This window comes from Erpetoichthys calabaricus, chromosome 12 (genome assembly GCF_900747795.2).
Source record: "Erpetoichthys calabaricus chromosome 12, fErpCal1.3, whole genome shotgun sequence".
In the NCBI taxonomy this organism is placed as follows: domain Eukaryota; kingdom Metazoa; phylum Chordata; class Cladistia; order Polypteriformes; family Polypteridae; genus Erpetoichthys; species Erpetoichthys calabaricus.
In genome coordinates, this window is record NC_041405.2 from 134,342,080 (window position 1) to 134,369,643 (window position 27,564).

Sequence of the window (27,564 nt, forward strand, 5' to 3'; positions counted from 1 at the left end):
CAGCCCATACTGGTGGTAGTGATGAGGTAATGTTGTGGAGAATGTTTTCTATGCCCATAAATACCAATTGGTGATTGCTTGAATACCACAGCCTATTTGAGTATTGTTACTGACTATGCACATCCCTTCATGGCTACTATTTACCCATCTTCTAATTGATACTTCCAGCATAACAATTCACAGTGTACAAAAGTACAGACACACACGGAAGTGGACAAGCAGCAGCACCTCAGCCTTGCTGATTTGTTATTGGGAGTGGCTTTGGGGGTCCATCATGCTTGCAAATCAGGCTTCCAGATAGAAACTAAAACACCTTTATCCCAGAGTCAATCAAGTGATTTTAGTGAGTTTTTATGAATTTTTGAAGTAAAGCCAAACTAATACCTGTGCCACAGTGGACATGCTACCTCCAACTTACTATAATAACATACATATTATCTTTCTAATCCTTCTTTAATTTCCATTATTTTTCTGTGCCCTCTTGTTGCAAGCTCCATATAACACAGACTTGGATGCTGGTAAAATTAATATCACTAAAGCACAGGGTTAATTAATGAACAAGTGCTTCTGTGGTATCCAAGGGCTGATGTAGCAGCACCCAGGTTGTAAACCACTGCTTTAAATGGTGGTCGCTTCACTTGTACTTGTGCTTAATTACCGATCATGCATAAGGATTTGAAAAACAGATGTCATAACCGTTTTACGGACGGCCGGCTGACGACGGGGACAAACTATATAATGATAACAAAAAACAGTAGCCACGTGAAGTCTCCAAGAGCCACTTTGAAAGAATGACCCTAAGGGCTTCTCATTTTATTGCTTTCATGGTTCCTATCGCTTTTATCTTTACACACGACTGACCTGCTTCTTGTCAATAATGTTTCCTCTAGGGATCAGCGATATTACTAAATGTGTACAGCACTCTGAGCTCGTCTAGTGAAAAATGCAGTATACGGAAATAAATTGAAATGAATTTGCAAGTCGATTTGGATTTAGAAGTCAACCAAACAAATACGGGAAAAGGTAACAGCCCATCCCGTAAACCCTCCCTGATAAATATGGAATCTGTACATATGGGCATTGATTTCTTTTTTCTGAACCTGCCTAGTTCAATGCATGATGGCCGGATGCATACGGGAACGACATACGAGTAAAAGGTCGCAGATTATCACCAAGATGCTACTCGCTGGACCGCGAGCCTGGTGCAGACATGAGATCTGAGAAGATGATTCGCGGACCCCCTCTGCTGGCTGTCACAGTCACAGCTGGAGTCAGTCAGAGAGAGAAAGAGAGAAGAGGGGGGAGAGACGCTGGTAAGGGGCGGCTACCAGATGTGCTCTTTTGCGAAGCTTACAAAATAGAGAGCAGAGGAACGTCAGTGGACAGGGAGGTAGCTGGAGGAAGAAACAGAGTGGCGACGCACTAGATAGAAGGCGCGAGGGGCAGAACTAAAGGGGGCAGATGCCTCCCAGCTAAACCACCAACCCGACAGAGGGTGGGGGGAGACGTGGAAATTGCAGGGGGACGATTTGGGAGCAGACCCGTGGTGCAGACGTCGTGGGCACACATACCTGCATCCGGAGCACCCTAGAAGTGATGCTTCGCCTTCATTCAGAAAGCGCGACTGTCGCCTTTGTTCAGCACGATCCATTCTAAGGAGAACCAGGTGGAACAGATCTAAAGATCAACAGTGAGTACCGGAGCCGAAATAACTGCCCGTTGCTTGGGGTTGACCAGCAGGTCGGTGGAAAGCAGCTGCGTACACGGGGGCAGGCAGCGCGATCAGAACAAAGAAAACGCAGGTGACGCGCCCAGAGATTGGGACAATGGAAACCACCGAAAAATGCAAATGGCATTTCGTTTGTGGGAAATGTGGGTCACTTCATGAGAAGCCTAAAGTGTAGAAACCAACGCAAAAATTCGCCCGGGATTGTAGCGGAGATCCAAACCTAAGCTTTGATTTCTCACCCAGCTCTGTCTCTTTCAGCAATCATCTGTTTAACCCCCAAAGGGCATGAAGGATGGGGACTACAGAAGCTACACTTCGCATGGAAAATATGGAGGTTAAGGATGAGTGGCAAGATGATGACTTTCCCAGGTAGGATCAGAGAATAACATCATACTAATTGTGGTGAGGTTCAGAGAATGTCTTAAAATTGGTAGCCTTTCAGTTTCTGTTCCAGCTCAGCCACTGTATTCACGAGTATTTGCATCTTTGCATCATTCAGGGGATGTTTTATGAGTAAAAGAGATTTTGATGCTATTAAGATTTCATTTTCAGCCTCAGGTTGACCACTGATGACCAATGTGCCTCTAAGACAAGTTATCTTTTAGCTCAGCCATTGTTCCCATGTGTGCAGTATGTGTCTTTCATCCACATTATGCTGCACCCTCATATTTTTTAAAGCAAACTGTGTGACCATCCTACTGTAGGGACTGAAACTTGTAGGACTGCATTTGTGCATCATCTGAGTGGTTAATAACACTTGCGTCTCTGAGTCACTTCTCAGCATATTAAGAAATGTGTCCTTCAAGCCTAGCTAATGTCCACCTTTTCAATAGTGAATCAAGTTACCATGCATCTCAGTCATGGATCATATGTTGGATGATTAAGATGATTGCATCCACATGTCCCTTACATTGGCACAGATAAAACACTTTGAAACAGTCATAGCTTCACTACTGATGCTTGCTGTGCCTTTGAGACAACTGTCATTGAGAATAGACTGAGTGGCCGGCCTATTGTTGTAGATTTTGAGATCAGTTTCAGCTCAGCTAGTGATGATACTAGTGGTGATATCACTGAATCATAGTGGTGATATCACTGAATCAGGTTTCCTCAAACTTCAGCCTGGGATCCTCGTACGTCCGTCCATCATAACTACATCCCCTTTCAACCATTAGAACTCATAGTGTTATGAAGTCTTCTTGCTGCTCATCTTAGCACCTTTCTTCCAAAATGCCCAACTGCAGTCACTTTTCAACATTATCCACATCAACTTTAGATTAGCACAGGTAAAGTCCTTGAAACCAATCATAGGTCCACCATTGATGGTTACTTTTGATTGAGACAACTGTCTTCCAGAATAGACTGAGTGGCCAACCTGTTGTTGTAGATTTGTTGTTGTCGTGTGCATCACTGAATCAGGCTCCTTTCCACCTCAGCCTCAGATCCTACTATGTCCCTAAGTCACCTCAATATCCCCTCTCAACCAGTAACATGTGAATTGTTACTGAATCCTTCCAATCATTTTAGTCAGTGTCTTCCAGCACGCCACCATCTGAATCATTCTCAACATGATTAGGATTCACTTAGATTACAAGCTTATTTACTACCCCTTTTTGTTTCTCTGAATTAAGTCTCCTCACAACTCTTTCACTCATCCTCAGAGACTGGAGAACATATGAAAATAAACATTTTGAGAAATGAGAGGAGACCATTCAGTCCATTAAGCTTATTAGATTAGCTATTAGCTATGCTGTCTCAAAATGTCACCCAGATACCTTTTAAAGGCTGCTTCAACTAGAGCAGAGTCATTTCCCTACTCAACTCAGCTCAAAACTCTCAGCATGCCACCAAATTATCTTACCTCCTAACAGGTCCCCTTACGTAAGAAGTCTCTTTGCCTATCAGTTTATGCACTCACTTCTGGTGTGTAAATTCAGTAACCTAATATTGTAAAGTGAGCCACTGTCTTCCTGTATTCAATTGAGACAAATTACATCTTGGCATGTTTCGGATTCTAATGACCTCCAGGCCCAGCTGCTGATCCACAGCATATCTTTGAATTAAATTACTTTCCAGCTCAGCAACTAATACTCAGTTGTCCCAAAGTTTCTTCTCCAACACATAACGGGCCACAAGATAAATCACATAATCTGTTTGCTTTATGCTCATATTTCATATGTCAATGTGGTGCAAGTAAATTCTGTCAGGACTGCTATAAATTGATTTTAAGAGTTAAAGACATTTTGGAAGTGCCACCAAAAAGTCAGCAGAACTGAGAATTCAAGAATTTGAGTTTAATATAAAATGTCATAGGTTTATGTTTGAGGCTCATGTCCAAAACTGAGAAAGACATTACCATTTACCCACATGTAACTGCAGTATATATAGTTTTAAATTAAATCGTCAATATATCATTGCCACTTTAAAAAAACAACACAGAAACCACACAGAATATTTTCATGAACATTTTTCAAGATTTGACGTCATTTGTACATTTTGCTGGACAAAATTTTCTTTAGAAAACTGAGATTTGAACATTCTTACTGTTTTTGTCCTACAGGTGAAATGTAAATACATTTAAAGGAACATATTTTTGCCTTAGAAAGATGTAAATTCTTTAGTAATTCTTTATTTTTTAAATGAAATGTGCATTGCTACAGTGGGAACAAGAGAAAATGATATGAGCTGTCCTGACAATGCAAAGCAAAGGAAGGAAAATTACAGGGTGAAGAGAATGAGACAGGAGCAGAGGAAGGAGGTAGGGAAGCAAGGGAAAGAAGGAGGAGGGATGAGAAGAGCTAATGAGTTGTTAGAGGCAGGCAAGAAAGACAGAGAGAGAGCAGGATGAGGAGGAAGAGAAAACAGTTGTCATGGCAACACGAAGAGAAAATTACTCTGATGCAGAGGAAGAGACAGATAGTTAAGCATTAGGACAAAAATACAGAGGAGAAAGAGTAAAAAAAGAGACGTGGGGCATCCATAGGGGTGCGAAGACTCTAGGAACATATGAGGAAGACAAGGGGGCAACAGAGGCTGGGGAAGGGATGTGAGAGGGAGGAACAGTTCTGGCAGTCATATAGCTAAGCAGTGGCTGAGTGAGATTAAGAGGGAGGGAGGGAGGGAGAGAGGGAGAGAGGGAAAGGGGGGGGTGATGCAGGTCTTGCCATATATGGGCACAGAGCATCATGTGATGCTCCACAGCAACTAACAAAACAAGATGATCCTCAGGAAAATGGAGATATGAGAGATTTAGGCAGCAACAGAGCTGTAGGAGGAGGCTGAGAGGCCCAATACGGAAAAGCACATTTACTACGAAGCTGTGGACAGTGTTTTAATCAGGAAGGTACCGAGCCATTTCGACAAGAGGTCAGTCTTTAGAACTGATGATGTATATATAAATATATATATATATATGCTGCCTACTGCAGGAGGTGGCTACAGTGCAACACAGTCAAGGTATAAGATTGTAATGATGATTAGGCCATGCCCTATGGGGGCAGTCTTCTACCAGCAACGCTTGTGAAGATTGCTGAACTGTTGGGGCTGAATTAAACAATCACTCGTCCATTTGTCAGGGTCACTGACCTGTTCAAGCCAAGAGAGGCATTCAGCAAGTATTACTGGAGCTGAAGGGTACTGTAATATCTAGACTAAGATTGAATATGATCCAGCAGTGTAGGTCATGAAGGCCATTTCATCCGTCTCTTCTCATTTATAGCTGGCTAGCATCTTCTTCTTTTTTTGAGGTGGGGGCAGTAGGAAAAGTATTCTGGTTTGTTTACATGTCTTAATTTGCATCATGAAGATCTCAAAATGAGCTTTACCCAGTAAACAAATAGCAGCACTCAGTAGGCTTTGTGCTTCAAATGCTATTGGATTACTGTATTCAGGTTTTCACATTGCTTAATTGTGCTGACAAGTTCATTTTTGTTCCCAAAAAGACCACTTCCAGAAGAGATGGACATGGAGTCCATGGGTGGCCTGGGTGATGACAGCAGAACCTGTGAGTATGCTGCTTGCAGGATTAATTCTACAGATAGAAATGTGAAATGTATGCTTCCCTCTCTTTATTTCTGTGTCTTTTCACTTCCGCAGCTCCCCCGACTTCATTAAATGTGGGAGGCGGAGGGGGAGGAGGAGGAGGAGGAACTCACCGGAAACGAAGGACACTTGTGGCCCCTGAAATGAATCTATCTCTGGATCAAAGTGAAGGATCACTTCTTTCAGATGATTTCCTGGACACACCTGATGACCTGGATATCAACGTTGATGATATTGAGACACCTGATGAAACAGATTCCCTGGAGTTCATAAGTAATGGCAATGAACTAGAGTGGGAAGGTGAGATAAATGAAGGGAATGAAGGAGGGCAGAAGGAGAACTTTAGAATACTTGATTTAATGGAGCCTTAATTCTTACAGATGACACACCTGTTGCTGCTGCCAAGGGGCCTCCCAAAGATGGAGCAGAGTGCAAGGCCGATGATGATGAGGGGCAATCTTCCAATGGGCGGCTGTGGAGGACAGTGATAATCGGAGAACAGGAACACCGTATTGACATGCAAGTCATTCGGCCATACCTACGTGTCGTCACCCATGGAGGTGAGCAGTGCAGCGCTCTCAGGTATGGCCTATTGAATGAATGCCAATTGTATTAAACATGCCCAAAACCTAAAGCATATTGGCACCTACTGCCAGATTTATAGGAATAAATACAAGGAGTCTACTGGCCTTGAAAGTTGTAACTAGAAGAACAAAGAAGAACAGTGGAACATTCACTGACCCTGAGAGCGAGGGAGCAAAAAAACTGAACGCCCTGACTCAAGACCGATTACACCATAGTGTGTCTCAGGTGATACCTTTTTTGTTGATCTTTATGCCCAATCCAGTTTAAAGCCTAAGATTAGAAGCACTGTTATTTATGGCATGGGGACCCAGCTATAGTGAATCAATACAGTAACTGAGAAAAGGGAATAAAGAAATCAATGAGTGAGAAGAATTATCAGGATGGAGACCAGATTATTTACCAATGGTGAAAAAAACTGTTGTCTGGCAGTATCACAAATAATTGAAGAGACAATAATGCACTTTGCTCTGGATTGCTATTGTGAAAAGTAAGCTGAGAAATTGCTTTGTCGGTGAGCTAGCAACATTTCAATGCAGAGCAAAGAAGATTTACTGTAGTTCAGATTCTTACCTGATGACAGCACTCAGAGTGCATTTTAACAAATGGACTCGTATGAAAAGACTCACCACTCAGTTCTTCAGTGTAACTCCCTTTGGAAGAACATTGCACAAAGAAGTTTGAACTGGTAGAGGAAGAAACAGCAGTTTTACATACACAGAAGCCACCATTTCGCTATCTGAAAGTGAAAAAGCTTTGAAAAGCCTCCTGGTTTAAAGAATAGAAGCATACTCCATTGTCGGCTTACTACTCACTATTAAGATAATCAAGATTATGTCAAACAAGTGGTAGTAGGTAACAGAGACACAGTGGTTGCTAAAGAAATATATTGTTCTGGTCTCCAAGATCCTCCTAGGTGAAGACAGCTGCAAAAAAATAAAAAGATAGCTCCTTCCAGAAAATAAGCCTTGTAAAACCTGGAAAAAGAGTTGCATTGGCAATTAAGATATGACTCTAGTCAAAGGAATGTTCTTTCTAGCAGCAATGTACAGTACTATGGTGATGGCCTGGCAGTCAGTAAAGCAAAGTAGTAGAAAAACCGATGTCTATAATCTCATGTTATAGAAAAGACTAATACACAGGCGTCACAAGATGAATCAATTTAGTTTATGTCAGCCTTTCAAACACACTGGAATAATCAAACACTAGTTGACGTCAAGTCACGTATGATCACAGTGTGAGAGGAGAAGGCTTAGTACTGTAGATAAGGTTCTGGAAGTTGGAAAACTTGGAGACTTCAAGATGGATACATACCGACATGGAAAATAATGAAATGCAAGTTGATGAACTGAAAGATAGAAGTTTGTAATTTATAAGCAACATCCAAGGAAATGGAGAGAGCTGGAGCAAATTTGCCAGATAGGCCAACAAGAGTTAGAAACAACTGAAAATAGAAACTATGGCAAACCTTTGGGAACTGTTAAATAATCGAATTAAACATTCTTGATCATTTTGGCCTCTGTGAGTTCCACTCGGGTGCAGGTAGGTGGCACAAAGTTTCTTGTTCCCTCACAGTGCTACCAGAGAGACAGGTTTGAAACCTGGTGCTAGGCACTAGCTGTGTGCAGTTGAAATATTCCACCTGTGTCTGGATGAATTTTCTCCCAGATGTTGCCTTTCATCTCACATTACCAAGACACACACAAGTAATTTTAATTAGCAACTCTAAAATGGCACCTTGCACCTAATGCTTCCAGTGACCCTGAATTGGATTGAATTCTAAATTGGCCCTAGTGCGTGCTTAGTGTGTGGGTGTGTTTGTGTGTGTCCTGCGGTGGGTTGGCACCCTGCCCAGGATTGTTTCCTGCCTTGTGCCCTGTGTTGGCTGGGATTGGCTCCAGCAGACCCCCGTGACCCTGTGTTCGGATTCAGCGGGTTGGAAAATGGATGGATGGATGGATAGAATTGATTTCTTCTTCAGGGAATTTTTCTTGCAGTTCTTTACCATTTCATATCTAACAATATGGGCATACAACTCATCTGTTTTCTTCACAGTTTATACTGGATAAAGTTGTAGAAGTAATAAGCTGAAAAATATAGCCTAGACTTTCCCTTCTTCATTGGCAGCCATCACAATTGTCTGGGAAGATTCTTAAATGGATGCAGGTCAATGTTGAAGTAAAATTGCGGTCATGTCCGATTATAGCCCTATAAAGAGTGAGTTTGATAAACATGGTAACTGGACAGGGAAGTGCGGTGCGGTTCATGGCAGGTGAGGCACTGACTCCTTCAGAGTCAGATTTACAGATATATGAACCCAAAAGAGTAGCTTATTCACTATGCAGTTGGCAGCATGCACATTGACTACTGGTTATGTTTCATATCTCATCAGCATTCTTTACACACAGATGGGTAAGGTACATATTTGGCTAAGAAAGAGCATTACATGTATAGCGGCGAGAGAGAGAGAGCGAGCAGAGAGAGCACATTTACTCCTCACCCTCCATGTGTTCTAAATTTGCCATTGCAATTCCACAATTCATACTCATTCAGTACAAATGAAAGTATATAGTATAGAGTGATTTAAAATAAAAAAACAGATTTCAATTTTGTGACCTTAATTGAAATATTTAGTTGTTTTTAAAAGCTTTTAATTATTTTAATTCAATTTTAATACAGATTGTTCAATAAAAGAATAACAAGAAAAACAAAAGAATATTTTATTTAAGGTCAAAATTTGTTTTTTAAATACTGGAATTTTTTTTCTTAGTCTGATTCCATTTTTTATAAAATTGAAAACCTTTATGGTCTTACCTTTATTTGTAAATGATGTCCATGCGCTTATCCTTCTCCACGAAAATCTCTGTCACTTTCTTGTAAAAGTCCTCCTTATTTTCCTTTAATTTTAAAAGTCTTAATCTTCCGTTTTGGCAGTCATTTGGAACAAAAAATAAAAATAAAAATAAACCGCTGCAGTGCACTTCACTTTCTGATATCGCTAACTTATTGGCGGCCAGAGCCTTTGCATAGAAGAACAGCAGCAACAAGCACCTGGTGGGCTCACATGCGCCCCCTTCAGTGCGGCACGGTACTGTCTGTCGCACCTTGTGCCTTTTCACTGCGGTTTTATGTCCGATCAGCAAGACTAAATATGTCACACACACACATTCATTAAAGATATTATCCAGACTGTGGAAAGTCAGGGTGTATAATTAACACGTGTGCAAGCATTACATTGGCGACATAAAGAGAGACAGCAAAAGGCACGCGCCAATTGCATGTATCAACCCCGTGTGAGAGGGAGAGTGCAGTCCGAGGTGAGGTGAGGCTTGTCACTGTCACACCTCACGTTTCTCCTCTTTATTTGATTAGAAAATGCACAAATTCAGCAATTTTGACTATAAAGATTATCAAAATTATTGGAATCATACAGAGAACAAATTTATAGCACAGACCAGTGGAAAAATTTATTTTATGTTATCAATATTAGTTTTTTTAGTTTTCACGATGTTGCCTCCCCTGACCGCACGTTCCTGTAACTGGATAATGTATGGTGATGGGTATGGTTTCTGAGTAAAGAACATTGCAGTTCCAGGCAAGGTAGTGAAGTTGCCATGATTGCAAACTGAGTTAAATAATGAACTTTACATGGACTATTCTGAGTTTTTAATCAGATATTACAAGTGAAATGATTAGATTTTGTTATGTGTACTATTGACACCATAGTATTCTTTCAGACTATGCATGTAAGTTGCTCTTTCTGCTCCACCATGCACCATAATTGTGCGTGATTAAGCAACTAAGTATATAAATGGAAGGGTGAGCTAGTACTGAATGAGGAAAACTGTTCCGTTAGGAACGGAGTATGTGAAAACTTTAGAGAGGACCACTGTGGCTGCAGGTTTTCATTCTAACCCTTTTTCTAATGAGTGCCCTGTTTGTGCTGCTAATTAACTTCTTGTAAATTCATTTTAATTGACTTGTTTTTTTAAGATTTGTTCCCCTGAATTTCTTCATTGTTCCTCTGAATTGCTTCATTTCTTTCCATAAATGGCACCCAAACAGAAATTAAATGTGAAGTGAGTGAGACAAGAGTAGACCAACTAAGTCAGGGTCTCAAACTCCAACCAGTTTCACTCCAACCAGTTGCTTAATGAGGTGCCAAGTCTTGTTGTTAATTAAACCCGTTCTTTAATTCTGTGGCTTGTTGCTGCTCTCATTGTGCAATAGCAGACATTTCTGAAATTGTCGATTTTCTCTTTTTACAGAGGACTGTTAAAATATTTTGGGGACCTGAGCAGATCAACATTCCTGAGACCCTCATCTTTCTTTATTTTCAGATATTGTATGATGGACACCAGTTGTTTTGGATCATTTTGTATGTCATTATTGTTTGGATGCTAATTAAGGAAAAATACACAATTAAGTGGTCTGAGTCTTCAAGAGCAAGTCAATTCAAATTAATTCAAAAGACATTAGGGAGATCGAGGTGCCAGTGCAAATCTCTAGCCTGAGATCCACCACTCCGCCCAAAAGAAGTTAATTAGCAGCAAAAACAGGTCACTAATTAAGAAAATGGTTCGAATGAAAACCTACAGCCACTGTGAGTCCTCTAGGACTTGAGTTGGTGACCCCTGGTATAGAACATCGGTTATTCACTGACTTAAGAGTGGTGGGGTGGGATTCTTCAGTCAAGCAAGAGAAGTCTATGTGCTAGTAGTGTAGTAAAGGAAATTACAGTTTGTTTGTCCACCAAACACAGCTGTTAATGGATTAGGAGTGATGTCTGATAGGCATGCAAAGATTTTTGTCCAAAATGTTGTTAATTTGGTGCATGCCCAGAACTGAGTGACATTTTGAGTAGTTAGTGAGCAAGTTGCAGAGTTAGCCATTATGGTGCAAAGGATTAAAAGAAAGGGCCAGTGATTGAGAACTGCTAGTGAACAATGAAGTAAGGGTTACAAACTGCTGATTTAATGAAGCAATTGATTCATAAGGTCAGTGAGCATGGACGACAGCAACTATTGATCAAGTTAGTAATGAAGAAGATTGTGAGCAGTTAGTGATCAAGTGAGTGATGCCAATGAAATTGTGAACTGCTATTGAGCAATGAAGTGAAAAGGTTACTCACTGAGATTATGAGTAGCTTTGAGTGACAGTTAGTGCTCAAGGGAGTGAGCAAGGCCCGTGAGTTAATGTGAACAGTTGTTGAGTACATGAGGTTACTACACTACTACATTTTCATTTCAAACAGTGCTTTTAAACTCAAACAATCTCTGTCCACACTGGTGTTTTGACATTGTTTACCAAAGTATCACCATCCACACTAAAATGCATATGTTGTAGACACTCGCCTACAATGTGCCTGTGTGCACCAGTGGAAAAATCCCTGAAGGGACAATAACACCACCAGCCCTGGAACCATTCACATGTATGCATGATTCAGACTGTACAGAAAGCAACTTTGAAAGATACACATAAACAACAGAACAAGCGTCATGGAAAGCAACTCGTCCCTGTCTGCCTATGTTTTTTGTGTTGGAATCAGGCGTGTCATTAGTTTCAGGAGATATCATGGGCTTAGCCCCCCAAACTGAGGAGCCCTTAGTGGTTGTTTGGGGTTTTCAAGCAAGTCATGTATGAAGATCAGATCAAAGAGTGGGATTGGGGGCTGGATGACAGAAATCAGTGGCTAAAGTTTCTGGAAGACCCTCCCTCTAACAACGCCACTAGCTGAAATATGTTTTTCTTTTGTAAAAGGTGACCAATCAGGGAATGAGACATTGTAATGAGCAGGATCCAATCAAGGAAATGCTACACTATAAGCACAAAAAAATCAGAGCACAATTAGAGTCTGTATTTTAGAAAGTTTTCATCCATTCACATCTCAAAACTGAGCTGGCATTTTCAGAAGTATACGGCTCTGGACAGCATTTTCAAAAGTCTCCAATTTCAGGAGTTAAAAATGACAGGTAAATGTGGACAAATGACAAAAACAAATACTAATGTCTGCATTTTTAAACAAAAATGTAGTAATGTGGTTGTAGCCTGAGTCCTTGAGAAGCTCTGTAAGACTGAGCAGTTGATCAGCAACCAAACATGTCAGAAGTTCACTGAATGAGCTAAAAAAATGAAGTAATCTGGTGAGCATCAGCTAGGGTGAGAAACTGACTAAGTAAGACTTTCAGCAGCCTGTGTGCATGAAGAAGAAAAGACAATGAATAGTTAGTGAACAAATGAATGGCAGAGAGTGAGAATATTAGTAAACTAATGAGCAAGGAACTGACAGGAGCAAACAGAAAAGTGCGAGACTGAGCAAAAAGGCTACCGAGTCAGATTGTGAGCAACTAGTGAGCAAGCACTTGACAAAGTGAATAATCAGTAAGCAAGAGAGTGAGCAAGTAAGAAGGTTATTGTGAGAAGCTAGTGAGCTATTTAGTGAATTGGCTGGCAAGCAACATAGTGAGCAGGTGAGTGAGAAGGTTAATTAAAAAAGAAGATCGTTAGCACCTTTTAAACATATGGATTGATAATACTGTGTGTGAACATGTAAGAAAATCATTGAATGTTGAGCCATTGATGGTGGAAAATAGGAAGAAATTGACAGAATAAGTGACTAGTGAAGGTGTAAAAGAGTGGTGGCACTGAGTAAGGAACTAAAAGAGACATTGATGAGTGTATAGGAGTATCTTCTTGGCAGTCAATCATTGAATGAGCAAATACATGAGATAGCAAGATAGACAGAAAAAGAGCACGTGTAAAGGTAAGCGAGTGACCAAGCAGCCACAAGACTGGACAAGGTAGCAAATTTAACAAAATTTTATTTATTTTACCTTATAGGTTATTATGGTGAAGGTCTGAATGCTATCATCGTGTTTGCTGCCTGTTATCTCCCTGACAGCAGCTGCCCTGACTATCACTACATCATGGAGAACCTCTTCCTGTAAGTAGCTGAGCGTAACATCACAACCTACTTCTTGTACTTTAGCAAAATAGTTTTGCAGTTGTGATTACTTTTAAATAGTGACTGATTTAGGTAGAAAAACTGCAGTTGGATTCAGGAACACACATAAACAAAGTGTCTCAACTGGTAGGCTCCTGGCATCAACCTGCCCTCCTCACTAAGTTCATCTAAAATATTGACCATCTGATATATAACAAATAACACCAGCACCTACCTCTCCTGTGTGGCCCACCCTAACTTTAGCCAAGATTGATGTTTTCTTCATTATTAGTAATTCTGGTGTGTATGAATTATTATTGTTTATTTATTGAATTCCCCCTTTAGGACAAATATCTATCTATCTATCTATCTATCTATCTATCTATCTATCTATCTATCTATCTATCTATCTATCTATCTATCTATCTATCTATCTATCTATCTATCTATCTATCTATCTATCTATCTGTGGGATGTGCTTGATGTGCCTCACAGACATGAGACTTCTATACAAGAACAAAATTATAGAAGGACAGTGGTCCTGTCCAGATCACATGATGCTTCCTTGTCTGGTTAGTTGGCCCTATCAGAGGAGACTCAACACCAAGGATGGATGGGCACTGTTCCATGCCTCAGTTGGGGGGCAGCAGCGCTGGATGGACAAAGGGAGCTGGCCATCCCAGGACAAATGTTCCTCCTACATGATGGGTGGTAGTGTGTGTCATGTGTGGCTCCACTTTGGATGCCTTTAGGGCTTCATGGGTCCTGTCATTGTGCAGGGCGATTTTGTCGGGTTTTTCAGGGGCCGCTGCCAGGAAAGGAACCCACTTGTTATATCTGTTTCCCCTGACCTGGAATTACTTTCTAAATGCAATACTCTGGCACCAGCATAAAAGAAGCTGCTGTGCTTTATTTGGAATGAAGGAAGGAAGGAATTCTGTAATAAGGAATTTTGTTAAAAATAAAACAAGCCTTTTGAATCTGTGACTGTCTTTGGTCCAGTTGTGTCCTGGGTTTGAAGCTCTGCTATACCTCCTACAGGACACGCTATCTATCTATCTATCTATCTATCTATCTATCTATCTATCTATCTATCTATCTATCTATCTATCTATCTATCTATCTATCTATCTATCTATCTATCTATCTATTACTTTCATCTCAAAGCATTCTTGTATCTCTTATTTGCAGTTATGTGATCAGCAGCCTGGAGCTTCTGGTGGCTGAGGACTACATGATCATTTACTTAAATGGAGCCACACCACGACGCAGGATGCCAGGGCTGGGCTGGCTCAAGAAGTGCTATCAGATGATTGACAGGAGGTAGGTAGTTGGAGGACGTGTGTACAGTAAATGTAATGTGCAATATTAACTGGAAAAGTGGCTTTAGAAATAATGGCTAGGTGGTTACTCACATTAATTTTTTAACCCTTGGTACAGGCTGCGGAAAAATCTGAAGTCTCTCATAATTGCTCATCCTTCCTGGTTTATTCGCACCGTTTTGGCGATTTCCAGGCCTTTCATAAGGTAAGCATTTTTCTGAATGCCCTTTTCTCTTAAAAGTATTTTTCCAATTTTCTGTACAGCAAACATTCAAATTGAGTTTGTCTGTAGTACAAGGGAAGTCTCCCATCTTCATTCCTTTGCCAGTTGTGTTCATGACAACCTACTGAGCAAAGAAACTATATTATATTTTGAGCCAAGTTTTTTTAGTCTTTTAGTCCTAATCACCCTGCAGTTGTGCCACACACAAAATTGAAAGTGTGACCACAAGGGGGCACCAGAGAGCACCAAACCACAGACAGTAAAGCACCACACGTTGATTGAATAATCATTTATTTCTTTCTGAAGCACCTCTCCAGCTGTCCTTCCAATCATAAGCTACAAATACAGTTGTAAGCACAATAAACTTCTCAATCTTTCCTCCTTCCATCCTCCAGCTGAGTGATGCCCACTTCCTCTCAACCCTGACTCTAAGAGCTATGGAAGCAGGCTCTTTTTAAGGCAAACCCAGGAGTACTTCTGGGAACATTACATGATCAGTTGGAAGCACTTCCGGGCTACAAGAAAGCCAGGGAGATCTTGCCCCAGCAGCACCCTTCACTGTCCCCCCAGGAACCCTACAGGGCTGCACTTCTGGACTCCAACTCCCATGCTGCCCTGCGGGTATAAAAACTGGGGCCCTACATGAGGGACACTACCGCCTAGAATGGTGGGGGATGAATTGCTCCCCTGCTGGTTCCTGACGTCTTTGGACATCAGGAAGGGAATCATAAGGCATCACGGCCGGGTATTACCCATACTTATTCCATTATGGCATCCTAGTCGGGTAAGGAATTCGCCTCCATCATAGGCAGGATGCCCACTCATCCTCTGGGGCATCTACAATAGGCACTGTATACTTATCAGAAAGACAATGTGTTGTAAAGATAGAATTATGAGGTTCTTTAATTTCATTTTTTAATGTAAAATCTAAAATTGTAATTGTCAGATAGGGAAGGCACTACACAGTCACATAAAAAAGTAAGTAAGTTTTTCTCTTCAGTGTCTACAAAATATTTAATTTCCCCTTGGGACAAATAAAATCTACCTTTCTATCAGAATTCTTTCAGCTCTGTGATGTTTGAAGGATGTCTTGGTGCACGGCCTGCTTGAAATCCCTCCATAGCACTTCAATTGGATTCAGATTGGTGCTTTGACTTGACCATCCTGGAACTCTCCATTCCTTTCTTTTCAGCCACTCCTTAGTGGGTTTACTGGCTTGTTTATGGTCACTGTCATGTTGCAATGTCCACTTTAGGTTGAGCTTCAATCTTCTGAGAGATGATCTCACGTTATCCTCAAGCACCCTTTGGTACAATGAGGAATTCATAGTGTATTTTGTGATGGTGAGCTGTCCAGGGCCTGATGCAAGAAAGTAGCTCCAAACAAGCATATTCCCGCCACCTTGCTTTATAGCTGGTATCAAGTTCTTCTGATCAAATACAGCCTTTGGTTTTCGACAAATATGTCTTGGGGTACTGTGATCAAATAACTCTGCCTTTGCCTCATCTGTTCAGAGCCCATTGTCCCAGGATTCCCACTCTTTGCCTAGGTGTTCATGGACACACTTTTGTCTTGCCCTGACATTCTTTCTGGAGAGTAAATGTTTCCTCCATGTAGGTCTAATTTGTGCAGCCTCGTTTTTATGGTAGACTTGTGCACTTTGACATCAACAGTGGCAACTGCTACCTGTATGTCCTGTGATGAAATTCTCAGCTTCTTAGAGACATCTTTCATCTTCTTGTGGTCTGATTTTGGGCTAAACTTGCTGAGGCTGCCTGGCCTGGTGGTTGATTGTCATCTTCTCCACTTGTAGATGATTTTTTGGACAGTGAAATAGTTAATTTCTAGTTCTAGTTTTAAACTCTCTTCTCTGACTCACAGGCATTTAGAATAATTTTTCGGAAGGCCTGCGAGAAGCTCTTTAGATCTCAGCATGGTGATAGCACACACTTCAACATCAAAGAGAAAACCAAAGTAAATGTCTGACGTGTAAATAAGACCAGTTAAGAAAAGATCTTCTCTAATTATGTTCTAAAAATCATTTGCACCTAACCTGGTGCACCCAATTCTAATTTGAGGTTTTTGATGTAGTGATAAATGTAAGGGTGAACATACTTTTTCCACATGTAAAATTTGCATTTATGTTTATTTAAATTATACAATAGACTACAAAATGTAAATGTGGCATGATGTTTCTTGTACAGTATATTATCTTTATCTATATATACTGCTTAAATTATAAAATAAAAAGATAAAATCTTGATTTGTCCACATGTTAAAAAAAGAAAAATAAAACATTTAGATGCAGTAGATATCAAAGGGAAACATTACTGATGCATTGTTACATCAGTCCGCACATATTAACAGCAAACAAAAACTGCACCTAATTCACTAACGTCTAAGCAATGAAAGAAATACATAGGTTTTTACATAAATTATTTAGTTTTACATATTAAAATTGCATAAAATTGTTGTTTGACAAGAGGATAGATTGTTAGGACTGAGGGCAGTTGCTAAAAAAAATACACAAAACCTCTGGTGGTGCTCCTGAGAGGTTCTTGATAGAATAGGCCTTGGGCTGAAAGTGCTCCTCAGGCTGATCATGTGATATTATTCATGACAGGCAGCAGCTTAGCGAACATCTTTCTCTCCACTGCTGTCTCCAGAGAGTCCAGACTGGCTCCCTGAACAAAGCCAGCCTTTCTGATTAATTTCATACATCTGTTGTAGTACTAGGGTGTTGTACCATGTTAGCCATTATGAATGTAGAGAAAAGCCAAGCAAAATGACACTTTTTATTGGCTAAACTAAAAAGATTACAATATGCAAGCTTTTGAGGTAACTCAGGCCCCTTCTTCATTCTTCAAGATTACATCTTGCCTGAAGAAGGGGCCTGAGTTGCCTCGAAAGCTTGCATATTGTAATCTTTTTAGTTAGCCAATAAAAGGTGTCATTTTGCTTGGCTTTTCGCTACATACATCTGTTGGCAACTCTTATTGTCATACCACTCACTGCCTTAAACATATTAGGATTAGCTGCCGGATTTCTTTATAAGTGCTTTTGTCAAACTGATGTATGTTCCTCTTCCTCTCTTCAATTGTCTAGTGTGAAGTTCATCAACAAAATCAGATACGTGCATAGCCTGGAGGAGTTGGAGCAGATCATCCCTATGGACCATGTGCAGATTCCTGAATGTGTCCTGCAGTAAGTACCTTTCACCAGCAGAGGGCATTCAAGATCCTCCATGAGAATGCACAACGTTAGAAAATCTGACGTTATTCTTTTTATGCTTAAGTCATTGCATACAACAGCGTTGTTCACCGTTGCCTTTTTTCAGGTACGAAGAGGAGAGGATTAAGGCTCGAAAGGAAAGGTATAGTAATACTCATTAAATCCCTCTGTTTCCTCAAACTATTATTAATTTAACATTGTCAGTTTCACTTTAATTCAAGTTATTGTTGGCAAGTTTTTTTACATAGACACCATGATATCAAATTAACAACACAGAAAGTAAGAACTCAGCCATCCAACATAACCTTTGTACAAATAAAAAAATATATAACGTTGAACATAATGTTTATGGTATAAGACAGGGGTGGACAGTGTCAGTTCTGGAGGGCTGCGGTGCCTACAGGTTTTTGTTGAAACCCATTTTCTTAATGAGAAGTCAGTTATTGCTGATGAAGCACTTACTGTTCAAGTGACATTTTGATGCTTCATTATAGTGGTCTCTCTTGTTAAGGTTCTCCACCTTTAATTGCTTATTTCAGTCTTCAGTCTGCATTCACTATTTTTAATGGCTCCTTATTAGCAACAAGATGCAAATGAACCAGCAGTTCTCTGTCTAACATGTTTCCATTTACTCCTGAGTGGATTCATCATTCACTATTTGGTTTGATAAAAACACTTAAGAGAAAAATGTGACAGACTGAAAATGATCAGTTTTAGGCTTCAACTCATTTGGATGATGTCCTTGGAAAGGAAAAACCCGCTCTATAAGAACCTAAAATTGCAGACAAACAAGCCATAAAAATAATTAAGGTCTGAAACTGGAAAGAATTGGTTTCTAATTAAACAATTGGTTAGAATGAAAACCTGCAGCTACTGTGGCCGTCCAGGATTGACGCTGCCCACCTTTGGTATACAGTAACATCAGATCTTACTTCTTGCATGTAAAAATTAAACCATAATTATTAGTGATTGACAAGAATGATAACTGGTCAGCCATGATTTAAGTGTGTAGTTGTTTATTAACATAAAAGATATTTAGAACCTTAATTGAAGTTGGGATAAAGGAGTATTTGAACCAATTGCTTTTAATTCTTGCAACCCTGAACCTGTGACAGCATGGCAACAACTGCAGTTATGAATGTAGACAGTGAGGTCTCTCTGTTTTCTTAAATAGTTGCTTATTAAATTGAGTTGTCAGATTTGCTCTTGGGAGATTGTTATTTTGATTTGTTATCTTCTATTTTCATTGCTAATATTAACACTTTGGTTCTGCAGTGGTAGTTGTGCTGTCCAAAGACATGTGGATTAGGTAGATTGATGATGATAAATTAGCCCTGAAGTGTGTGTGTGTGTGTTCATCCTGCGATAGACTGGCACCTAGGTCCAAGGATTGTTCCTGCCTTGTGCCTGATGGTTGCTGGGATAGGCTTCAGCTTCCCTGTGATCCTGCTCTGCATAACTGGGTTTAGGAAATGGGTAAATGGATGGATATTAAGATTTTACAAACCCAGCCTGTAGAACATAAGTTAACACAGAGTCAGTATGATAAAAAAATTACATAATGTTAGAATTCACTCTAAAAAGTCTCAACTACTTCAGTCAGCAGAAGTGTTGTCTATTTTTACAAACGGCTTCTGTACTTTGATTAATAGTTTTGAGTCTTTCTTTTTCACTGTCTCAAGGTATTTATAACCATCAACAGACTTCACTGCTTGGTCCTTGATAATTGTTTCTTGTGGACAAATGGTGTTTTGCCTACCATCAGTTATTAGTTCCTCAGTTTTTGTAATGTTTCCTTGTAGAACAGACCCATCACACCAATTAACAAAATAATTAATCACTGGACAATCACTGACTTCATCAAATTTTAAGATGAACCTATTCTTTAATTTTACTCTGACATCCAATACTGCATTGAACATACAAAAGAGGTGAAATAACACATACCTGAAGACCCTGTAGATGAGGACAGATTACCATTGACCTTCAGTCTTTGAGGCCTGCTTGTTTAAAAGTCAATCTGCCACCCTACCAAGTTAAAGTCCAAAAATAAAAAATAAAATTAAGAGAGTTAAAAAGGTTATGAAGCATTATTCTTTAATGATGATGATGACTCTGAAAGAATCAAATTAATCCATTCATGTGACTATAAAAATGGACAGGGCTAAGCTTGTTTCGGATCTTAAAAATAATGGCCCATGTAACAATCTTTAAACTACACTAGGGTGTCAGTTGGCACCCTGCCTGGGATTGGTTCCTGCCTTGTGCCCTGTGTTGGCTGGGATTGGCTCCAGCAGACCCCCGTGACCCTGTGTTCGGATTCAGTGGGTTGGAAAATGGATGGATAGGGTGTCAGTTGATTTGGCATATAGAACACTTGAATCCTACAAACACACACACACAAACACACACACACAGGACTGACATAACTTGACTCAAGCCTACACCTGAACTGACCAGCTGGAGGAGGACGTGAGTTGACTTGACTCAGGTACACACTAGACACAAGTGACAACAAGGCAGTCATTTGGTCATTAATTGATACACTAGTATTAACAGGCTAAAATGGGAGGTTACATAAATTGAAATAGTGGCACTGTGATACTCAATGACTAAAAGGGATTACTACAGTGATGTGGCACAGAAGGCACATGAAGATATCACTGGACTGGACTAGGACGTGAAGTCCCTTAATTCAGGAACACACTAAACTAGAGGGTTAATGTGCTTTGGGCAGGAACACCCAGGAGTTGGCTGAATTGTCAAATCATTGACACTTTCAAACTAAGAGATTAGTCTGAATATAAGGGGAAATAACTTGGGGAGATACTAGAAATGAGTGACTGGTAGAAGTAAAATGGCCTGCTGCATGGAGTGGATATGCTAGGATGAAGGAAATGGAAGTAGAGGTTAAGTATGTTGAATCAAGGGTACATCAGGGTTTAATGACTGAACTAGAGATGAAGTGAGTTCAACAAGTAGCCCAACAGAACTGATGGACCCAACAGGTAGATGAAGTGACTTGAATCAGAGTTGGAATCAAGTGATTCCACTTCAGGTTGTGGTAACCTGGCTCAGATGCACCCTATAAATGAGGGTCTTATCTATTAAGACTTATTTCAAGGACAGCTTGAAAACAAATGACTGAACTAGAAGTTGAGGACATCTGGGTAAAAGATTCACTGGTAGATGAATATCAGAAGAGGCAGTTGAAAGGGCTAGGCCTGGAAACACTGTAGAACTGAGGAACTACATTTTAAATTTCGGTACTGAAGAAACATGGACCAAGTATACACTTGAACCAAGTACATTTAACTAGAAGTGATATGATTTTGGGGATGGAATGAAATGACTGAATTGGTAGGTGATTTGTCTGAGAGACATATTCTGTGGTTCAATGACAGAACTGGAAGGTGAGGGACCTTAGTTGAGGAATATGGCAGAACTGAATAATTTAAATAGGGTGGGGAGGTGTTACATCAGGTCTAAGTGATGAAACTGTGAGATGGGGCATCATAGCTCAATGATTGATGTAAAAGGTGCCGTTACTTGGTTCACAAATACTCAGGAGTTCATTGGAAGAATAAGATGAGCTAAGCAGGTCATCAAACGAGTCAGAGATACACTAAGTGTGGACTGCAAACAACTATAGACAGGTAGTTGTAGGAATGACAGGTGGCTAACATAGGTGTGACTTTTTTTGCCCTGTGCAGGATGGAGGAAGAACAGCAACATCAGCAGCCACAGCAACAACCACAGCAACAATCTTCTTCAAGAGAAAGGTAAATTAGGGTCTTCTTTTGAGTCTAGTTAGCAGACCATTTGTGGAGTTTCCTTCTGTTCAGAACTGTGAGGCAATTAAATTCCTTCCCCTATTTATTATAACATTTTATTGTTGTTTAATCTCTTAAAAGTATAATATGCCAAATTGTAAATATCAGTTACCGAACTAATATATCAGATGTCTGTATTTCTGAAACACAGGACTGGGTCTGCAGTGGAAGAGGAAGTGTAAATGCCAGGAGGAAAACAGCTGGACATTCTTGAGGTCAGACGTGTTCATGTGCTGCTTCAGTGACAGCAGGTGACAGAAACTCACCCGGTGACTCAAACTTAATTTGTACAGTGAGCACTGTTTCCAAAATGTCATTGAGGCTGGACGCAACCAATCTTGTTGCACACATGCTGATTCTCAGCAGTCAAATCTGTGACATGGAGCTGATTGGCTCACGTCATCTTACTGAACAACATGGGCACATTTCTAAATGCCTGAAATTGACACAGAGCTACTAAATTCATAGTTTGGATACAAAGTGTCAGTTGTGTGGTCCGAATAGATAACAATTTTGCCAATCCATTTTCTAACTTACTCAGTCCACTTCTTAGGCACAGGTCCCTGAGCTTGGTCATGAGTTTATAGGGGATTATTGAACCTACATTCAGATTTACTGCAACATCCATTAGATAGATAGATAGATAGATAGATAGATAGATAGATAGATAGATAGATAGATAGATAGATAGATAGATAGATAGATAGATAGATAGATAGATAGATAGATAGATAGATAGATAGATAGATAGATAGACTTTATTAATCCCCAAGGGGAAATTCACAATTAGTGCATAGAACATACAAAAGAAGTGAAAGAACACACACCTGGGACGACCTTGTAGATGAGGAGGGCATGTCAGGCAGATTACCATTGACTTTCACTCTTTCAATCCTGTCTTGTAAAAAGTCAGTCACCAAGCTAAAGTCCATATAAAAAAACAGAAGTCCTTCAAAAAGAAGGTGGTGTTTGTTGGGAATAAAAACTGATGAGAATTCCAAGATAAGAACCCTAGCATGAGTCTTGACAAATTCCAAACAGATATTTTTAGATTTATCTATCTATCTATCTAAAAGAGACAAAGCATTATTCTTTGATAATGATGACTCTTGAACACATGACAACAAAGTAATAAAAATGGACAGGGCTAAGCTTGTTTCTGATCCTAAACATAATGGACCATATAACATCTTTTAAAGTGGACTAAGATGTGAAGTGAATGTGGCACCAGTCCATTACAGGGCACACTTACGTACACACCTAACACATTCAATTTGGCAATTACATGACATACCTTAGAGCAAAACCTACACATGAGGACAACATGTGAACACCACACAGACAGTGCCAGTGCCTGAGATTCAAATCTAGGATTTTACAGCTAAGAGGTAGCAGTGTTAACCACAGCACCACCACCGCCACCATTCTGGCTCTAAACAACTAACAGTACTATCAGGACACATGACAGAGAAATACTCTAGACACTCAAAGAATCATTATCTAAACTGGACACTCATGTGGTAACGCTGAAAACTTCACACATAGTGACTGAGTGGATAGTCAGTGCCAAACAGTGCATACCATTTTGTTGTAGACACCTTGTGAATAAATGTATAGCCCAGTTACAATGTGGTAATTGTGTATTACACACATGGTGGCCAGGTTTGCAATATGAACACGTAACAATGAAAAGTCTTGATTCTGCATTCTGTGAACATGGAAGTTGATTGTGCAATGTAAATCCACAGTTGCTGTTACTTTAATATAGACACAAAACAGCTGAAAGTATTGTCTGGCTACACTATGGGAACATGTCAGCTGCATAGAAAACTGAAGCTAGATACACAGGTCCTCATTGTGCAGTTTAGACAACCAATTATCAGTCCTGCAATTCATTCATTTTCAGGAGAACCAGAGCCTAGCCGAGCAGCATCAGGGCATATGGCAGGAATCATCCTTGGGCAGTGTTGCAGAGTTTGAACACTCACACTAAACCTGATTAAACTTGCCATTCAAACTAAACTATAACAGGTTTGAGAAGTGGGACAAATAAAGTACTATCTATCTATCTATCTATCTATCTATCTATCTATCTATCTATCTATCTATCTATCTATCTATCTATCTATCTATCTATCTATCTATCTATCTATCTATCTATCTGTCTATCTATCTATCTATCTATCTATCTGCCTATCTGCCTGCCTGCCTACCTGTCTGTTTGTCTGTCTGTCTGTCGATCTATTATGCACAGGTTGGCCACATACTGTAGGTTCACTTTATCAAACGCAAATGCTCTGCTCCTCCAAACAGTAAGTCTATCTAAAGATCCTGAGTTTAGCTACAGGACAAATGTGCAAACTCTGCATAAACATTGTTTGGGACAATGTTTGTACCCTGGATTCTGGAGGTGTAAGGTAGCAGTGCTCATAACTATGCCACTGTGTTGTCTTATTGTAAATCCATCCATACATGCATTTCTTTTCAAACCTACTTAATAGAGCTATGTGTTATACACCAAAGGCTATACAGGCAACATAAACCTCACAGGGCACAATCCAGCACATATTCACATTCATTTTTACCAGGAGTTGCCAATTAACCTAACATGAAGGTGTCTGTGATGTGAGTGAAAAAACAGAGTATAATGGAAAAATCATACATTAAAAATGGGAGAATATGCAAACTCCACACACAAGCAGAAATGGGATTTGGACTCTGGATTCTGTGACACTCATTGGAATTCATCTAGCCACTCACACATTTTTAAAGTCAGGAGATGTGAGATAGGGGCCAGTCCTAGCAGCATTGGGTGCAAGATGGAAGCCAACCCAGAACAGTGTGCTGATTCTTACAGTTCATCTCAGTTCAATTTGTTCTTGTATTGAACTCTTTCATTTGCTAACCCAGAGTACTTTACATATTTACAAATAAAAATACAGTTAATAGAAAACACAACACTAATAACTGCAAAAGCATGCAATTTGGACACAGAGGAGCAGAGTGGGCTCATTTACTCTGCATGCCTTATACCTTTTAGCAATAAAGCTGTTGTGACTGTATGTTAATTTTAAAAGAGCTGTATTTTTCAGCCTTCTTTTTGGTGTGGTTCATTATATTTTATTTTGCATTATTTTCAAAGTGGGATTGTGAGCTAGTTTGCTTGTGTGTGTTTATTTCCTAGCAGCATGGGAACTCTTGGTGATGGTGTGCTGGAGCTTGTTCCAGAAGCTTTGGGAGCAAAGCAGGAAGTACATGGTCCACTCACCAACATTCAAACACATGATGGGACATTTTAAAATTTCTTTCTTTTAAAGCACAACTTAAAGAGTACTTCCAGGAGTGTAAACTGGAAGCAATTCCAGATCAGATAGAGCCTCTAAAGGATAATAACTTCACATCTCCAGAGCTCCCCACAGCAGCCCCAGAGGTTCAAGTAGGGTTTCTTCCTAAACTACAATTCATAAGGAACCCCACTCTGCAGCCCAAGGTTATTACCATTGTCTATGCTCTTCTCATGTCCCCCTGTTATTTTGGCCTCTTGTTTGGGAAAGGTAATACCAACTGATCCGGACAGGTTTCTGTCATCTCAATGACTCCCTTTACAGTCTGAAATACTTCATGAACCATTATCACAATGCAGTCTTTAACAAAAGCAGAAGGAGGAGAGTTAGATGGGAGGGATAACTGGATAAACCATGACCAAGGGATTATCAGGCTCCACCCGACTCCATCAGACCTGCCGGCCTTTTATCAGTGCCAGACTTTCTAATTCTGATTTTTATTTTATTTTTCAGAGATAATCAAGAGAAGGAGGAGTCGCTAATTTGTATATAAGCGTGTATGTGTTTACAGAGCTGCAGGACTCAAACACAGAGAAGGCCAAAGGCCCAACTTTCCTTGTGTTTTCTTCTTTGATGATACAGTGCACCTTCGTGATGAATCCAGCCCCCATTGTTTGTGTCATCAGACCTCTCCTTATGTCAATGACTGACCCAGCCTGTGTCCTGCAGCCATCCTCCTGGGGTCCTATTTCCTTGAAGAATCTTTTAATTTACTAGATGTTGATTTTCATTTGTGCAATGCACAAGGCCAGTGGCCCATCAGATTCAAGGGTAGACATGGCTGGGCCGCATCCTCTACCCAAGGAATTCAAACATCTTCTGGAAACATCGGAAATGCTTCCCCTGCGGTGGAAATTCCTACACACTGCCACAAACATTTGAGATTGTGTTCCTACCAGATGCCATACTTCAAACCCTCCAATAACACTATAATCATTGAAGTTCTGACATTCAGCCACACTTTTTTTTTAAGTTTTCCAGTGTGACATCACAACATATCCCTGTGGTTGTTTGTAGCCTATTTGCTTCCCTTAAATTATGGATAGTCTTCACCTACTCTGGGCAGAATGTCAGACCCCATGGTGACATGGCTAATAGTGTCAGGATGGAAAGGGTGCCTAAATCTGACAATGTTAGGGTAAGAATATGCTACAAAATGGCCTGAATTAGTAGCAGAAAAAACTGAGATGTTGGCCCAATGGCAGCCTACACTAAGGTTTTGAGAGGAACTATGCAGTAATGTACAGGGATTAGTGGGAAAATAAATTGTGACACTGGATTTAATGGAAATGTACACTCGGGTGTGCTGTGATACAACATACACTGTTACCGGGAGGTCTTGGGGTGTGAAGGAGTCTATGTTATCTGGATTGTAATCAATGGTGTTGAATTTTGGGGTGTATAGGGGGAGTGTGTGTAGATATTGGAGCGCAGGGGCATACACATTAAGGAAACAGTGGGCATGAATAAGAAGGACGTGGGGTGTATGGTGTGAGCATTGGGATGCTGAAAGTGAACAGAGGGTGTGGCTGGGTGTACAAAGGGGTGTAAAGTATAGTGTCGGGGTGAAAATATACAGTCAGGGACTGGGTCAGCACTTCAGAGTGTAGGGCTGTGACAGAATGTACAGTAAAAAGTGTGCAGTAAGGTGTCAGAGTCTGCTTTGGGAATTGTACAGTTGAGTTACATGGGCATGAAGGATGTTTAGAATTAACAGGGTGTAGAAGATGATGATAGAGTATTTACAAATGTACAGAAAATAATGAGTTTTACTAAGGACATATGGTGAGAAGTTGACGTTAGGCAGGGTACACAGTCGAGAATTGGGAGAACCCAGTCAACCAGAGTTGACGGCAGAAGTGACTGAGAGCAGCACACACAAAAATGTCATGAGTCCATCAAAAGACACACCCGGCCCAGTCCACCAAACTGCACACATATGCAATTGCATCTCAGTGCTCGATGGACAGATCCTAGATGATCCTGGAAACATTGCTTATGTTGTGGGGAGACAAACACTCGTTTGGCCAAGGACACTAACCTCCTTTATTTATTTGTCCATTTTTTTTCCTGGCTACAATGTAAGCTTTTTTTCATAGACAGGCATAAATGTATAAACACATGGATGATGAAACAAACTTGAACTGTGCTCATTTCTTTTATTACTATGACAAATGAACATATATGCGTTTTGCTAAGAGCTTTTGGGAGAAACTGGGAAAAGTCCTCTGAACTCAAAATCTGCTTCCAAGACAACAAAATCTCATTAAATATGTTGTGCACATACACGTCCTCTTGAGAGTTTCTTTTCTGGCA

General features: G+C 40.2%; 1 protein-coding gene across 4 annotated transcripts; it reads left to right on the top strand.

Annotated features, from left to right (window-relative positions):
* The first annotated feature begins 1,100 nt into the window (after positions 1 to 1,100).
* Positions 1,101 to 27,386, top strand: atcaya (ATCAY kinesin light chain interacting caytaxin a). 4 transcript variants are annotated; one of them, XM_051934354.1, is made up of 13 exons: positions 1,101 to 1,313; positions 1,988 to 2,098; positions 5,671 to 5,732; positions 5,825 to 6,070; positions 6,151 to 6,330; positions 13,193 to 13,295; positions 14,487 to 14,618; positions 14,736 to 14,822; positions 17,946 to 18,044; positions 18,178 to 18,213; positions 21,785 to 21,853; positions 22,056 to 22,119; positions 25,702 to 27,386. In XM_051934354.1, the coding sequence occupies exons 2-12, from the start codon at positions 2,022 to 2,024 to the stop codon at positions 22,084 to 22,086; spliced, it is 1,122 nt and encodes a 373-aa protein (XP_051790314.1). In that variant the 5' UTR covers positions 1,101 to 1,313; positions 1,988 to 2,021; the 3' UTR covers positions 22,087 to 22,119; positions 25,702 to 27,386. The 4 variants fall into 4 exon arrangements, 3 of the variants coding, with proteins under 3 accessions (XP_051790314.1, XP_028672127.1, XP_028672128.1); XR_003718018.2 differs by lacking the exon at positions 1,101 to 1,313 and adding an exon at positions 1,322 to 1,690 and having other exon boundaries at positions 22,056 to 22,155; XM_028816294.2 differs by lacking the exon at positions 1,101 to 1,313 and adding an exon at positions 1,322 to 1,690.
* The last annotated feature ends 178 nt before the right edge of the window (positions 27,387 to 27,564 follow it).

Coding starts and splice junctions, on each gene's coding strand:
- atcaya (XM_051934354.1), top strand. CDS start 2,022: ATGGGGACTACAGAAGCTACACTTCGCATGGAAAATATGGAGGTTAAG. Junction 14,823..17,945: donor ATTTCCAGGCCTTTCATAAG/GTAAGCATTTTT, acceptor TCAATTGTCTAG/TGTGAAGTTCATCAACAAAA. Junction 18,214..21,784: donor ATTAAGGCTCGAAAGGAAAG/GTATAGTAATAC, acceptor TGCCCTGTGCAG/GATGGAGGAAGAACAGCAAC.